This window comes from Gekko japonicus, unplaced genomic scaffold, assembly GCF_001447785.1.
Source record: "Gekko japonicus isolate JY-2015 unplaced genomic scaffold, Gekko_japonicus_V1.1 scaffold534, whole genome shotgun sequence".
Taxonomy (NCBI): Eukaryota; Metazoa; Chordata; class Lepidosauria; order Squamata; family Gekkonidae; genus Gekko; species Gekko japonicus.
In genome coordinates, this window is record NW_015172021.1 from 895,077 (window position 1) to 910,586 (window position 15,510).

General features: G+C 47.2%; 1 protein-coding gene across 1 annotated transcript in view; it reads right to left on the minus strand.

The window, feature by feature from the left end:
- ACACA (acetyl-CoA carboxylase alpha) overlaps positions 1–15,510 on the minus strand; it is a 297,952-nt gene that overhangs the window by 236,872 nt on the left and 45,570 nt on the right. Inside the window, exons 4-7 of the mRNA XM_015420510.1 lie at positions 13,255–13,364; positions 9,504–9,585; positions 8,883–8,981; positions 706–812 (exon numbers count right to left, since the gene is read on the minus strand). Of these exons, the coding sequence (XP_015275996.1) occupies positions 706–812; positions 8,883–8,981; positions 9,504–9,585; positions 13,255–13,364 (398 nt within the window). The remainder of the gene's footprint in view (positions 1–705; positions 813–8,882; positions 8,982–9,503; positions 9,586–13,254; positions 13,365–15,510) is intronic.

The window sequence follows — 15,510 nt, forward strand, 5'->3', positions numbered from 1 at the left end:
ATTGCCAAGCTTTGAACCCTGGACCTTCTTTATTTGCTCTGCCACAAAAAAAGCAGCACTTTGAACTGAGCCCAGAAATTAATTTCTTAACTAGCAGAGCTCCTCCAAAAATGGAACTCTATATAGACCCATGGGCAAAATAAAGCCCCAACCTCTTGAATTTATGGCCCACTGGGAGTTTCTCACCCTGCAGAATGCGTACATGGTTTTTGTGGACCAGCCAAGAGAAGCAGCCGGATGAACCTCCATCACTGAGGCATCTGCTTTAATGAAGATACATCCCAGAACCCTATCTGCAGTAAAGTTTCCAAAACTTCTTGGAGTTTGATCTCTCCCACCTTTCTAATATTACTGTCTTTTCCACCACCACTACCAGTTCCAACTGGAGGTACAGAATCACGTGCACAGATTGGGAGCCAAGCACATCAAGGGAAAGACAGTAATATATCAGCGACACTCTCCTGAAACCCAACAGGGATATGTTATGGGAACAAAACAGCTGCTCTTTCCAGACTTGGTTGGGATGATGGTGACAAATCCAATGGAAATTAATAATGGCTCTCAGCTAGAAGCACCCTGCCACCATTGTATCTAATTGAGTGCCAAGAGCAGGTTCACAGTTCAGACAGAAATGTAAACACTGATGGTTGGACTGTCAAAAGTTAAAGTTCAGCAGCACAAGAGTATCCTGGGAGCAAGGCCTACCCTCAGTCCGTGGTCCACATCCGTCACACAGCCCTTCTCGTACAATTCCTGGGGGACATTGAGGATGCGCTTCTGGAAGTCGCCCTCTTGCCAATCCACCCGCAGACCTGAAATCCAAAATGATGTCAGTAAAGTCTCAAATCTGTGTGTATTATCTGCAACAAAAATCGTTTATTGATTCATACACCGCTCGCTCAATACAGTTCCTGAGTTGGTTTGCAAATTAAGGCCCACAACCAAGAAATTACAATAAAACCCACTCAGCATAGAACTAAAAAACCAGCAGTGAAACAGTTTTTTTTAAGAAGATATAAGTCAGGCTTGATGCCAGGCAGATGATTATGGGACAGTGTGAAGGCCGTTAAAAAGAGGTAGTGTGCTCTGTAGTTTGACCCGTAGGGCCTCTACCCTAACCTATACACCTGACAAGACAGGTCCTAAGTGGATTCTGAAAGCAGTAATTCCAGATGAGGCTTGAGGTAAGCCAGAAAAAAAACCCTAACTTCCTAAAATGAAATAAGACTATACAATAAAGAGACTTGAAACTATATACAACACACAGAATTTGCTGGGCTCACAGAGTAATAAGGTTTCAGGCGACAGTTTAGGGGCACAGAGAGCCATTATCAGTCAAGCTTTTATTCCCAAGGAGAATCTTTGGCCTTCAGCCTTTCCACAGCTTTAGGATCGCCTTTCCCCATACATACCCCAGTGAGCACTACGGTCAGGGGCCCAACATGGTCTAGTGATCCCAGGCCGCAGGGAGGCCAGGCTTGCGGCAACCAGGGCCAAGGCCTTTTCAGTGGCGGCTCCTACCTGGTGGAATGAGCTCCCAGAGGAGATCAGGGCCCTGCGGGACCTTTCACAGTTCCGCAGGGCCTGCAAGACGGAGCTCTTCCGTCAGGGTTTCAATTAGGAGCCGCCACTACCACCAACAACAACTATTCTGTGGCAACAATGGGGTAACGGGATGGCCCATTATAACGATCTTGCAACAGTACTGAGATGAGTCGACGCCGCTGACGTAGGCTTTTGGGTATATTTATAGGTCACCATCTTGATTTGACTAAATTGATAACCTCTTTGAGCACTTTATTATTGTTTATTATTGTTAACAATGGTTGTTTTTATGTGTGATTTTATTGTTTTATTGGCACATGCTGCACTTATTTGTAAGCCGCCCTGAGCCCGTCCGTGGGGAGGGCAGGATATAAGTGTAATGATAAATAAATAAATAAATCAAGTCGCAGCTGACCTATTGTGACCCTGTAGGGATTCCAAGGCAAGAGACGTTCAGAGGCGGTTTGCCATGGCCTGCCTCTGGGTAGTGACCCTGGGCTTCCTTGGTGGTCTCCTATCCAAACACTAACCTGGGCCGACCCCGCTCTGCTTCCGAGATCCGATGAGATTGGACCAGCCAGGTCAGCAGAATTCTTTCAGCGCCGACAAGATGTGTTTTCTACAGTCATGACTACCACGTTTTTAAAATAGGCAGGCTTACGGGGGGGGGGGGACAGTTTACAAATTTTGAGCACAATATGGCACCCAAGTAAAGCATGTTGTGGACAGTGTATTTAAGAGTGTGCGCTGTGATGGCCAGAAGGGCCCAGGTTCAAATCCTCACAATGGAATGAAGCAGGCCTCATCAACGTTGAGCCAGTCATCCCCCTCAGGCAGGTCTGCCTCTCAGAGTTGTTGGGAGAACAGAAGGCAGGCAAGAGGACCATGGAGGATAAGAAAATCTGATTGCAGTGGGGAGACTTAAAAACAGGCTCAGTGGGAAAAAATCACGTTGTAAGATCTGAGCAGCTTCAAATTCTCTCCTCTCAAGTCAGTGGGCTTGGGAAATGCTCAGTCTGGGCTGATTTGTGCCTCATAAGAACACTCAAATTCACCAGCAGTATTTATTAACCATATACAAACACCACGAGAGTGGGTACAGTGTAGTGGTTGGAGTGTCAGACTAGGGTTCGAATTACTGCTGAAGCTCACTGAGTGACCTTGGCCCAGTCACACACTCTCGACCTAACCTCCCTCACAGGGTTGCTGCTAGGATAAAACTGAGGAGAGGAGAATGATGTAAACCAGTCTGGGTCCCTACTGGGGAGAAAGGTGGAGGTATAAATGTAGTACATGAATACATAAAATCATGACAACAAAAACTTCCGAAAAGTCTAAACAAATTATTTACCAAAAACAGAATACTATAAATGTTTTTAAAGCTACTTTATTCCTTAAAAAATGGATAGGAGTTATTGCTATTTTGCCTTAACACGGTCCATAATATTTCCTACAAAGTACTACTATTGTGCCAAATTTTCAGCCACAAACATAGTGAGGGAGGGCAGCTTTCACACAGCTTAGCTGTTCACAGGTGCTCCCCCCCCCATGCTGCTTGCTGCCATTTTAGAAGAGAGGCTTCTACTCAAGGCAAGCCATCACAAAGCCAATCCGAGCGAGGTCACTACTTCCAGCCGTCTCTCTAAACGGGCTAATGGTTTTGTGCCTTTCCACAAGCCACTCCCCTCGCTCAAATAACCAAGCCAGTGATTCATTCACAGGAGAGGGCAGCTCTTTTTGAAATACCCCACCACCACAGCGTTTCGGCTCAGCCCTATGTCATTACAAAACTGACATCCTCGATTTCAAAATCTCAGGCATGTGCAGGTAGGTGTCAGAATTCAAATGTGATTTCACCACCGGAACCTGAACCTTGTCACTCAAACCCTGCAGCCATTTGAACCGACACATGATTCTGAAGTCCCAAATAGTGGTTGGAGTGTCACAGTAGGACTTTTGAAGACCTGCGTTCAAATTTCTACTTAACCATGATACTCGCTGGGCAGACCTTGGATTACATCACATTGCAAAAATAAAACGTGGCAGGGGGGAACCATGTCTACAAGCCATGACTACGTGGGATGGGGTGGGATGAATTAGCATAGCCATAACAACCTTATATATACGAGTGTTAAACTCGTATGTTAGGAGAGCCAGATCTGACATACAAATTACTTCGTCAGGCCGCGCCATGTCTGCCATAAAATTAAATGCCAGGTACTGGAGATATAAACTTTATAAATGACACAGGCAAACCCAATTAACAATATTATTTCTTACTCAACATACAAACAAAATTGATTCCTAAAAGTGAAAGCAATTGATTTACTGGGGAATCCACAAAAGCCCCAATAAATGTAAATAAATCCACAAAAGCCGTTTCCTTTCATTTCTTGACAGCTTCTACCACACATACCTCATTGTATGTGCCCACATACCCATTCCTCCTGATCAGTCTCCTGCCTTCCCTTTCTCTTTTTTTTTTTTTTGAGCCCCCGGGGGGGTTTTTTTTTTTTTTTTTTTTTTAACACTAAAAAAAACTAAAACAGAAAAGGGGGAGGGAAAAACGACATATAAGGGAGAAAGTAAAGAACCCACTACTGACTAAAAACCCAAGAGAGGAGATCCTCTAACTAGCTTTTTTTTTAGCATCCAAACTTATAATCTTTGTACTTCTTATGAACTGTGTCAATCTTTTAGAACTTTTAACCCTCCCCATTTACATTTAATCGCCCAATAACAGTGCCCCCCATCATCCCCTGGAACCAATGTTCTCAAAGGCACAACTCAGAGTCCTTCAACCTTTACTACGTCTTCTCTCTTTTCCGCAGTTTGTAGGGACTTTTCGGGGCTGCTGCTCAGACAAAGAGTCCTCGCCAGATGAACCAGTTTCCAGCTCGCCGCTGGACCTGCTATCTTCTTCTTTTTTCTCTTCCTTTGACCTTCCCAGCTGCTCCTTTAGAAATTCTTGAGCTTTAAGAACAGAGTCAATCTTAACCTTCTTCTCTTTGATCTTAAATGCTACTCCTTCTGGAAATAGCCATTTGTATCCAATTGAATTTGTTTGGAGGAAGAGCACAAGTTCTTTGTATTTCTTTCGCCGTTGCCTTACTGGAATATCCTTTAGCATTCTGACCATATGCTCTCCCACCTTCAGGGTTGTCACAGCCACTGCTTTCAGGATAGCATCCCTGATGTGCCTCTTCGAGAATCTTACTACAATTTCCCCAGGCAGATTATTTTTCTTTATATATCCTGAATATGACCTGTAGGCCACATCCATGTCGTTGAGTAACAATTCCGCCTTTATATCTGTTGCTGGGGCGAGTAGCTCACTCATCAGTTCTTTAAGATTCTCTCCTCTATTCTCTGGCACCCCTTGGAAGCACAGGACCATGTTGGCCTTATCCATTTGCACTTGCAGCATCTGATCTTCCAAAGAAACAGTTTTCTTTTCCAATTTTTGCACTTTCTTCCTCACTTTCTGTGTTGTCTTAGCCATTTCCTTTACTTTCTCCGCATCCTGCTTCATTACTTGGATCAAGTCCGTTATTTGCGTTTGTTGAGCAGTGATGCTTGTTGTTACAACTGCAAGCTGCTTTTGCTGCGCTGTTATATTCGCTGTTACCACCGACATCGGCTCTTTAAAGACATAGAGCTGTTCCAGTAGAGGGCGCATGACCTCAGCCATCGCCTTGGTCGTCTCACTGGTCGTTTCCGATCTCGGGGACTCTGGTTTCGTTTTTAAAAGTTTCTCTTTGTCTCTGTCCCTCTTCCCCGCCATCTTTTCCCTGTTTGTTTACTTTCACAAAAACTTTTTTAAAGTCTCTGAATATGCGCTTAACTGAATAGCTCGATTGGGTGAGTACTTCTGGGCAATCACACGTTTATTCTTCCGCTCCTCCCTCCCTTTCGCTCAGTGATTTACGCATAAAAGGCGTCCCTCCCCCACTCGCTTCTGCCGTTCCGCCGTGTTGGGTAGGGAGCGTCTTTTCTTTTTAAAATCTTATCTCAGTTGACTCACATTCATAGTTGGTCTTCCGACTCCGCTACATTAATCATTTCTGACACCCGATCTCCTACGCTTGACCCGGCTAGCTTCACTTGTACCATTCAGTCTCTCGGCTGGATAAACCACTGGAGCAAGGGGGAGCCTCTATTCTCTGGCATTCAGCCATCGAAGAGGCTACCCCCTCAAAGCTCCTTGGCCAGGGACCCTTCGCCGGGCCCCTGGGGGGGTTAACGAGCCTGCTCACCCCCTCCCTCCGCCGGAGCATGGAGACACCCCGGGAGGTCCGGGAGGTGAGTCCGTGAGCGTGCCGCCATCAACCGGAAGTCCTGCCTTCCCTTTCTCATACCAGTTGCTCGCGCTCTGGGTAAGAGCCCAGGATGAGTCAATTTCGGCCCCCAGGCTATGTGTTTGACACCCGTTATAGGCATTTGCAACTGCTAAATAAAACACACAGGCCAATGATATAGTCCAAGTGTTTGGCCAAGACATAGGCCATTGATAGAGTCCAAGTGTTTCACATACATTTGCCTTGTTAAGATACAACAGTATTGGGGACAATATTATTATCCAGGGGCACTGAAGCCAAGAGCAGCTCACCTAAGTCTATCCCTAGAAAGGTTGTGGCTGAAGCAGGATTTGAAAGAGGGGCACCTCCACCTGGCTCTGGGGTTCAGAGGCTTAGTGCCTCTGAATGTGAAGGTTCCCCTCAGTCACCATAGCTAGTAGGCACTGACAGACTTCTCCTCCATGAATCTATCTAATCCCCTTTAAAAGTTGTTTATTCCTGTGGGAAGCTGATACTAGAGATAGTAAGGGTTCATAAATTTGAGACTGAAGAGAGTAACAGTTACTGCTGGTCAGAAAGAAGACTGACCTTGGGAAGGATGTGTTGTACCTTCTTTGAAAACCCAGAATGGCCGCTTGGGGGGTTATTATTCCTGGGCCCACTGCTGGATGAGAGTGGTGGGCTGGCTGATTGGTAGGCCAGGCAGCTGCACATGCTCCTAGATGGGGGGACCCGGTTATTTGTACCAGCATAATATCCAGACTGGGACCACGGTGGCTCAGAGATTAAGGCGCTGAGCTGCAGACCGGAAGGTCTGTAGTTCAGCAGTTCGAGACCCGAGTGCCGTGTGACGGAATGAGCTCCTGTCTCTGGCCCCATCTCCTGTCAACCTAGTAGTTCAAAAGCAAGAAATTGAAAGTAGATAGATAGGTGCTGCTTTTGTGGGAAGGTAACAGCGTCCTGTGCGCCTCAGCGTTTAGTCATGCCAGCCACATGACCACATAAATGTCTTCGGACAGCGCTGGCTCTTCGGCTTGGAAATGGAGATGAGCATCGCCCCCTAGAGTCAGATTCAACTAGCTTTCGAGCAAGGGAAACCTTTACCTTTACTATCCAGACTACACTATTGTAGCCCACTCTGTAAGATGCTGCATTTGCAGAATGCCCAGAATCTGCAGTGAGGCAAAAGTGAGGTTGTGCCAAGCATTCCGTTGGGCAATGACCCCACCAGGAATACCCAACTCCTATCCTGTCTTGTCTACAGCACTTTTTTGGCCCAAAGTAAACAGCACTTAGCAGTCTGGGGCCACAGGATCTTGAGGATCACATTTTCCCTACTGACTTTCTGATTCATGGAGGTCCTTCATTGGAGCTCCGTCTTGGTGTGCCCCAACCAACTGTAATGTTGTTGTTGTTGGGAGGGGGGGGCACATGAGGCAGAGGCCCGCCTTGAAAGCTACATGATAACCCTGAAATGCATTCTGGAGGGAAGGCCCTCTTCTTAGCAGTATTTTGATGAATGCTGAGGATGGTCCTCTTTCAGAAAGCTTGAAGTTGAGGCTACAGCACTGCTTCTAAGTACCAAGTTGGTAACACTGTGCTGCAGTGTGGTGTCCTGGCTAAGGATGCCCCTATTTAAAATCCTGCTTCAGCCACAACCTTACTAGGTAGCCTTAGACCAGCTGGCTCTTGGCCTCAGTGCCCCAGGACAATAATACTGACCTACATTCCAGGGTTGTTCTGAAGATTACTAAGGAAATGTATGTGAAACCATCGGCAGTTAATGTTTTTGTCACGGTTATGCTGTCAGTTTAATGTAGTGGTTAGGAGCACAGACTCTAATCTGGGAGAACCAAGTTTTGATTCCCCGCTCCTCCACATGCAGCTGCTGGGTGATCTTGGATCAATCAAAAGTTCTCTCAGAGCTGTTCTCTCAAGAGCAGTCCTCAAAAGAGCTCTCTCAGCCCCACCTTTACTTTACTTTACAATTCGATTTATATACCGCCTTTGACCCTTAGGGGGTCTCAGAGTGGTTTACAGATATACTACTTATGTAGTTGTTATCCTAACCTAGGGCCACAAATTCGAAGGGGGAGAGGCTGCCTACCTACACCAAAGCGGCGCGTTCTCTCCTGTTTTGCTGATTTCCCGGGCGGGCTTCAGATGCTGTTCCCGGCGCCTCAGGCTGGCTGGCGACTACCTCCGGGAGGCTTCTGGTGGGCTCCTCCGACGCGCGACCGCTTCTGACTGCAGCTTCCGGCTTCTGTCCCTTAGGCTCCTGCCGTGCTGCGTCGTCTCGCCGTCGCGTCGCCTCAACTCCGCCTCCATCCGGTTCGGTCGCTGCATCCTTGGGTCGCCAGTTGCTCCGCTGCCATTGTTGTTAGCGCCACCAGCACTCCCGGCACACAACCAGGAGGAGGGTGCCCCCTGCCACCTAGGGCAGGTACCCATTTGTCTGCTTGCAAATGCTTTCGAGCCGCTGGGTGGGCGAGAGCTGGGACTAGGGCCAGGAGCTCACTCCAGCCGCAGTGGGTCTCGAACAGCCATTGTGGCTGTTCACTATCGTTGTTACTGCAGGCGTTGTACTGCCTGCGCCACCGCTCCCTTAGACACCTACCTCACAGGGTGTCTGCTGTGCAGAGGGGAAGGGAAAAGAGCTCATGAGCCGCTCTGAGACTCTTTCAGGTATTGAAGGGTGGTGTATAAATCTAATCTCATCGTCTTCTTCAAAATTAGAGAGCTCAGCTGCTACTGCAATCCATTTATTATGCTGGCAAATTAGGTGTCTAACAGCATTTGTGCTTGTTTTACTGTTTGGAATTTTTGCTGCAATTTTTAGATATACCATGGTCCTTATTTTTAAGCTGGGGCTTAATATCAGGAGAAAAATGCTTTTCAAGCCAACAAGCTGGAGACCTCTTGTTTCACAGTACTGTGTTCACAGTACACTCTTATAGCCACGATGCTGCACTACATCTTGGGTTTAGAATCTTAGGCAACGGCTGCAAGAAACAGGGCCAGAAAGCGTGGCCGACTTACCACTGCCACTCCACGGAAGCGTAGGGATTCCTGCAGTTTGAGCCACTATCGACGAAGCAATTTTATCTCCTAAAGCCCACATTGCTTGGCTTGGTGGACCTACGAAGAGGAAGAACAAGCACAGAAGACTGAGGCCAAATCCACCCCCTTCCAGAAGGCAAAAGAGACACAACAATCTCAGATATTCTTAGGGAACTAGATTCTTTGGTGGGAAGAGGGGATGGCGACCTCCATCTTGGCCTGGTTCAAACCTTCCCAGGACATCTGAACAGAGTCCGGAATACTGCACTAGGCAGATAACAGGCAGATCCTTAGTGTGATCCACCACTTTAAACCACGTCTGTGTGCGCCAACTGGTAGTGCCCAGGAAGAGAGAAACAGATACATCCTACTGGGCCCCATGGTCCTGGCTTAGTCAGCCTTTTACCGCAGGACGATCTCTTTACATAATTTCAGAACTTTTCTTTCACGACAGATTGTAACTATGGGATGAGGTCTGTGAGACACGGAGAAATCCTTTGGGCTCTACCTGGAGGCCGACGGAGATATTCCCTCTACTGCTTATGATGGCTTTGGCTTTCCCAAATTCCCCCCTTCCCCATAAATATTTTGCTTCCTTACCCATAAAGGCAATTCCATTTTTGTGGAGAAGTTCTGGTAATTTGGGATTCTCAGAGGCATGGCCCCAACCAGCCCATACTGCCTGAAAGAGGAATAAAATCAAGGTTATTTCATTGATAGCTACCTTGGGAAGATCTCTCTAAAAACCAAGAAAGCAAGCCCAGGCCATAAATCTTTGCAGCTTCCAGCTTCTTCATGCTTATTTCACTTCACCAGACCAAAAAGCACTATGCAAAGCACTGAAATCAGAGAAACCTCACTTATAATAAATGGACTGGGAAGAAGGGTAGGGGGTCAAACAGGGAAGGATCAGGGGACCATGCCGAAAGAGGAAAGATGTAGCCCTATAGCTTTTCAGGTGAGATTCTTGCCCAACCGAAGGAATGGATTATATTGTGTTTTTCACATCAACCATGCAAAGCTCCCTCCTTAAATACTTACACAAGCTTCCTTACTCCCTCTCCTCATTGCAGAGCAAATTCTTCACTGTTGGCTTCAAAGCCCATCCACCCCCCACAGCCCTACCCTTTTCTTTCTCCTATGCCAAGAAGGAGAAGGAGAAGAGATTGGATTTATACCCCACCCTTCACTCGGAATCTCAGAGCGGCTTTCCCTTCCCCTCCCCACAATAGACACCCTGTGAGGCAGGTGGGGCTGAGAGAGCTCTTTCCAGAACTGTCCTTGAGAGAACAGCTCTGACAGAGCTACGGCTTGCCCAAGGTCATCCAGCAGCTGCATGCAGAGGAGTGGGGAATCAAACCCGGTTCTCCCAGATTAGAGTCCACACACTTCCAAACTGGCCCTGGCCCTCCCCTCCCCTCCAAGAGCTGCATTAGCTTCCATGTTGTAAAAGTCTCCTGTTCTTCTCCACCCTTACACCAAGAACTGCCTCCCAGAACACCTATATCAAGAGTATGCAGACATCTTGCTCCAAGGGAAATGCTGACATGACCATTTAGCGGCTTGATCCAGGGTCTGTTGCATATGAGAAAGCCTGGAGGTGCCAACCCTGTCATGGATCCAGAGATGTAAGGTGCACTTTGAAGCTCTCTAGGGGAGGCCCTGGGAGCAGCTTTCTTTCCCAGAGAGCCATAAAATGCACCAAGAGATGCATTTCTGTGAAGAAATGCCCATTTGTTATATCTTCCAGGAAGGCCAATATGGATAGCTGCTGTTAAATCATTAGCTGGGTATTGAGGCGGGTGGGATGTGTGCTCTCTGATGACTGAGGGACAGAGGTTCACAATCCCACAAAGGAGCAGACTCCCCAACTCTGGATTAGGTAAGGAACTTCCAGTCAGATGGGGCAGGAGGAGTTCTAAAGGTCTGAACAACCAGTTAATGGTGTTCCAATGCTAGGGGGATCGGATCCCCCGCATGGGGCAGGTGGGGAGTCAGAATCAGCATTAGCTTCCCAAGCATCCACGGAGGGAGATGCAGAGGTAACTTCTGTACTGTTGAGGTGAGCTTAGAGATATGATTTCTCCTGCTCTTCTCCTGTAGCTAATATGCATTATAGTCATTTTCCCCTCGTCTTGTGTTCTAGTTTGATAAGCTGTAGTTAACAAAGACTTCCCTGTTTAAGAGAGCAGGCTGTGCTTCAGATACTTCCCCCCACATTAGCCCTCGCTCATGCACACAAGGGAAGGGCTGATGTAATTGGGAAACTCTGCCATTTGTACATGCCTAGAGTCAGCCTTTCCTAGTGTTCCCCAAACCACTGGTAAACATGGTTGGCTGGCTTTAGTTTGGGGTGGTGGCACCAAAGAAAACACTCACTCACACACACACACACACACACACACACACACAAACCTCAGGCAGATTTGTGACAAACTCCATCTTTTAAGAAGTTGCAGGCCTTTTTGGGGTCTTAAAAAGAAGGAGTGGACTTGCAGGTGGCTTAAGAGTCATAAGAACATAAGAGAAGCCAATGTTGGGTCAGGCCAATGGCCCATCCAGTCCAACACTCTGTGTCACACAGTGGCCAAAAATACCAGGTGCCATCAGGAGGTCCACCAGTGGGGCCAGGACACTAGAAGCCCTCCCACTGTTGACCCCCCTTCCCAAGCACCAAGAATACAGAGCATCCCTTGCCCCAGACTGAGAGTCCTTATCCATACCTTGTGGCTAATAGCCACTGATGGACCTCTGCTCCATATGTTTATTCAATTCCCTCTTGAAGCTGCCACCACGTCCTGTGGCAGTGAATTCCAAGTGTTAATCACTCTTTGGGTGAAGAAGTACTTCCTTTAATCTGTTCTAATTTCATGGAGTGCCCACAAGTTCTTGTATTGTGAGAAAGGGAGAAAAGTACCTCTTTCTCTACCTGCTCTATCCTGGTACCTCCAGCTCTGCCTCTTATTTACTATTCACTTAACTTCTACCCAGCCTTTCTCCCCAATGGGGAGCCAAAGCAGCTTACGTCATTCTCCTCTCTTCCATTTTATCCTCACAACAAACCCGTGAGGTGGGCTAGGCTAAGAGTGTGTGACCAGATAAAAGGAAGTACTTCTTCACACAAAGAGTAATTCACATGGGGAATTCAGTACCGCAGGAAGTGGTGGTGGCGGTGGCTACAAGCATAGACATCTTCAAGAGGGAATTGAACATATGGAGCAGAGGTCCATCAGTGGCTATTAGCCACAAGGGATTGATGGAACACTTTGATGCTCTGTCTTCATGGTGCTTGGGGGGGCAACGGCAGGAGGGCTTCTGGAGCTCTGGCCCTGCTGCTGGGCCTCCTGAGGGTCTCTGGGTTTTGGCAAATGTGTGACACAGAGTGTTGGACTCGATGGGCCATTAGTTTGATCCAACATGGCTTCTCTTATGTTCTCTTATATTCCAGGGTCACCCAGCAAGCTTCAGCGGTAGAAATGGAGGTTTGAATCTTGGTCTCCTAGATCCTAGTTTGATATCATCCTGGCTCCACCCCCTCCTCTTGAGGACCAGATGGAAAGGGGCCAGCAGCAGCCCATGAACTGTAGTTTAGTTTCCCCTGACCTAAACAATGCTACTTCTCTCGCTTCATCCAAAAGAGTTCACATCAATGGAAGCAAGACTTTGTGACTGTAGGTTTGGGGCAGATGCAAGAGAAAAGGAAACTAGCGATTTGAATACTGTCACAAGGAGAAGCAGAACAGGGACCGCCACCTCCATTAATTGCAGCTGCACTAAAGAAAACAGTGAGAAAGGTGTAGCTGCACAACCAATGTCATGTCAAATATTTCTATTACTCTTAAAATAGGAATTATTTGGGTCTTATATCTGTTGGTCCTAACGTCTGTGTACCCTATGCACAGGAGAAACCAAGCTACCGTGGTATAAGTAAATAGTGTTTTACCTTCAAGGGTAAGCAGTGGTGTCCAAAAACAACATTAAATACTAAACATTCTAAGACCCCTTTAATAGCAGCGGTATAGCCAGAAGTGTTAAGTAAAAATTTATTTAAAACACACACACTCCTCATTGCCCTTCCCCATTATCACACAATCAAAAACAAGGCCTTCCTTGTCTCCACCCACTCATCCCTTATTTCTGTAATTGCCTCTCCCTGCCTGGTCCCCACTTGAGGATCTTGCTGCCATTGGCGAAATGTCTAAAAGACCCTGTGACATCAGGGCAGCTCAGGCGGTCACTGCCAGAGGCTTAGTTATCAACACCACAAAATCCACGCCCGTAAACATAGTATAGATGCACATGTAACCCCTTTTCTTCCGTCTTCGAACTCAGACTTCTGTGCCCGTCTCACCTGCACTGGGATCCGCTTTGCAATATCCAGAATCAGCTCCACATTTGCATAGTTGTTGTTATTTGGGCCTCCTGGCACTGGAACATAATGATCTGCCATTTTGATATACTCTGAAAATCAAGAGAAGAAATACATCATTGACTATTTATTTATTTATTTATTTATTTAATGTGTCAATTGCACAACCCCTGTAATGCAGGGCTCTTGGTGCTGTACATCATTCATAAAAACATCAAGATGAAGTAATTGAAACATCAGTAACATATTTCAGACAAGAGGATGGCATATATTGATTGGTCCCATTTCAGGCTGCTGGCCGCCTCGTGGGCAGGGAAGAGGAGGGCAAAGCAGATATGAGAAGCAACTGGAGCAGAAAGGGTGCCAGCCATGATGGAAACCCTTGCTGTCCTCAACCAAAGGCCTGGCGGAATATCTCTACCTTAGAGGAACTGCATATGGTTCCTGAGGAACTGCATATGGTTCCTACCCTGAGGAACTGCATATGGTTCTGCAGGGCCCTGATGGCATTTGGCAGAGAGTTCCACCAGGTCGGAGCCAGGACCAAAAAGGCCCTGGCCTTGGTCGAGGACAGCCGGATGGCTTTGGGGACAGGGATCACCAGCAAGTTGTTATCTGAAGAGCGTAACGCTCTCCCAGGGACATAATGGAGGAGACGGTCCCATGGGTAATTCAGTCCCTGACCGCTCAAGGCCCTGTAGGTCAATAACAAAACCTTGAACTTGACTCAGTATTCCACTGAAAGCCAGTGTAACTGGCGCAGCACTGGATGTATATGTGCCGTCTGCGGGATTCGCACCGCCGTGCTCTGGATCAGTTGGAGCTTCCGGGTCAGTTTCAAGGGCAGGCCAGCGTTAAGTGAGTTGCAGTAATCTGGCCTGGAGGTGACCGTTGCATGGATTACCGTGGCTAGGTCGGGGCGCAACAGGAAGGGAGCCAATTGCCAAGCCTGCCGTAGATTAAAGAATGCCTAGTCTGGTGATGTGCATGACCTGAGCCGCCATATTCGAGGAGGAGTCCAGAATCACTCCCAGACTCTTGACAGATTGCGCCGGTGTCAGTAGTGCCCCGTCAAGAGTGGACAATTCTGAAGTTCCCCTCCCCAGCCACAGAACCTCCGTCTTTGCTAGATTCAGTTTCAACCCACTCTGCTTCAGCCACCCAACCACGGCCTCCAAACCCAGGACCAGAGTATCATGGGGTGCAATCTGGGTGGCCGTCCAATAACAGATACAGCTGGGTGTCATCAACATACTGATGACTCATCAACATACTGATGACACCCCAACCCGAAGATCCGTGCTAGCTGGGCAAGGGGGTGCATGTAGATGTTAAACAATATTGAGGAGAGACATGTCCCCCAAGGGACCCCACATGCTAAGGGGTATCTGGAGGACACATTCTCCCCCAGTGCAACCCTCTGTCCCTGACCTTAGAGGAATGAGGTAAGATAATGTGCATGCAGTTTTAAAGATGGTGGGGGCTAAATGGAATTTAATAATAACATTATTATTATTTATTTGATTTATATACCACCCTCTCCCCAATGGGCTTCAGGGCAGTTAACAACAATTTATAAATACAATTCTCTCTCTCTCTCTCTGTATGTGTATGTATTTATTTAATTTATTTATTTCTTCAAATTTGTACCCCGCCCTCACTGCCTATTTTTTTTTAAACAATAAACCAGGGAAGATTGGCTGGGAGGAGCAGGGAAGATTGGCTGTGTGAGATGATGGCAGAGGAAACCCACTAAGGCAGTGGTGGCGAACCTATGGCACGGGTGCCAGAGGTGGCACTCAGAGCCCTCTCTGTGGGCACGCGTGCCATCGCCCCACCCAGGCCCAGACCATCATTAAAGTGTCGAATTCTCTGCCAAATAATTTTAAGTAAATGAAAGCATTTGGGATTGCTTTCCTTACTTTGTTTGGATCATCTTAAGTTAATGTATGAGTCATTTTTTCTAAAGTAAAACCTCAGTATTCAGGTTAAATTGCAGTGTTGGCACTTTGCGATAAATAAGTGGGTTTTGGGTCGCAGTTTGGGCACTCGGTCTCTCAAAGGTTCGCCATCACTGCACTAAGGGGTGACACAGTGCTTCACGCTTCCCTGACTGGAGGGAAAGCAGATGGAAGGAACTCCTCACATTCTTGCTGTCCTGCTTTAACTGGCCTTTTCAACAATGGCACTGGGAAGGTGGAACTCTTTAAAAAAAAATTTACTCTGCTCTTTCCGTGA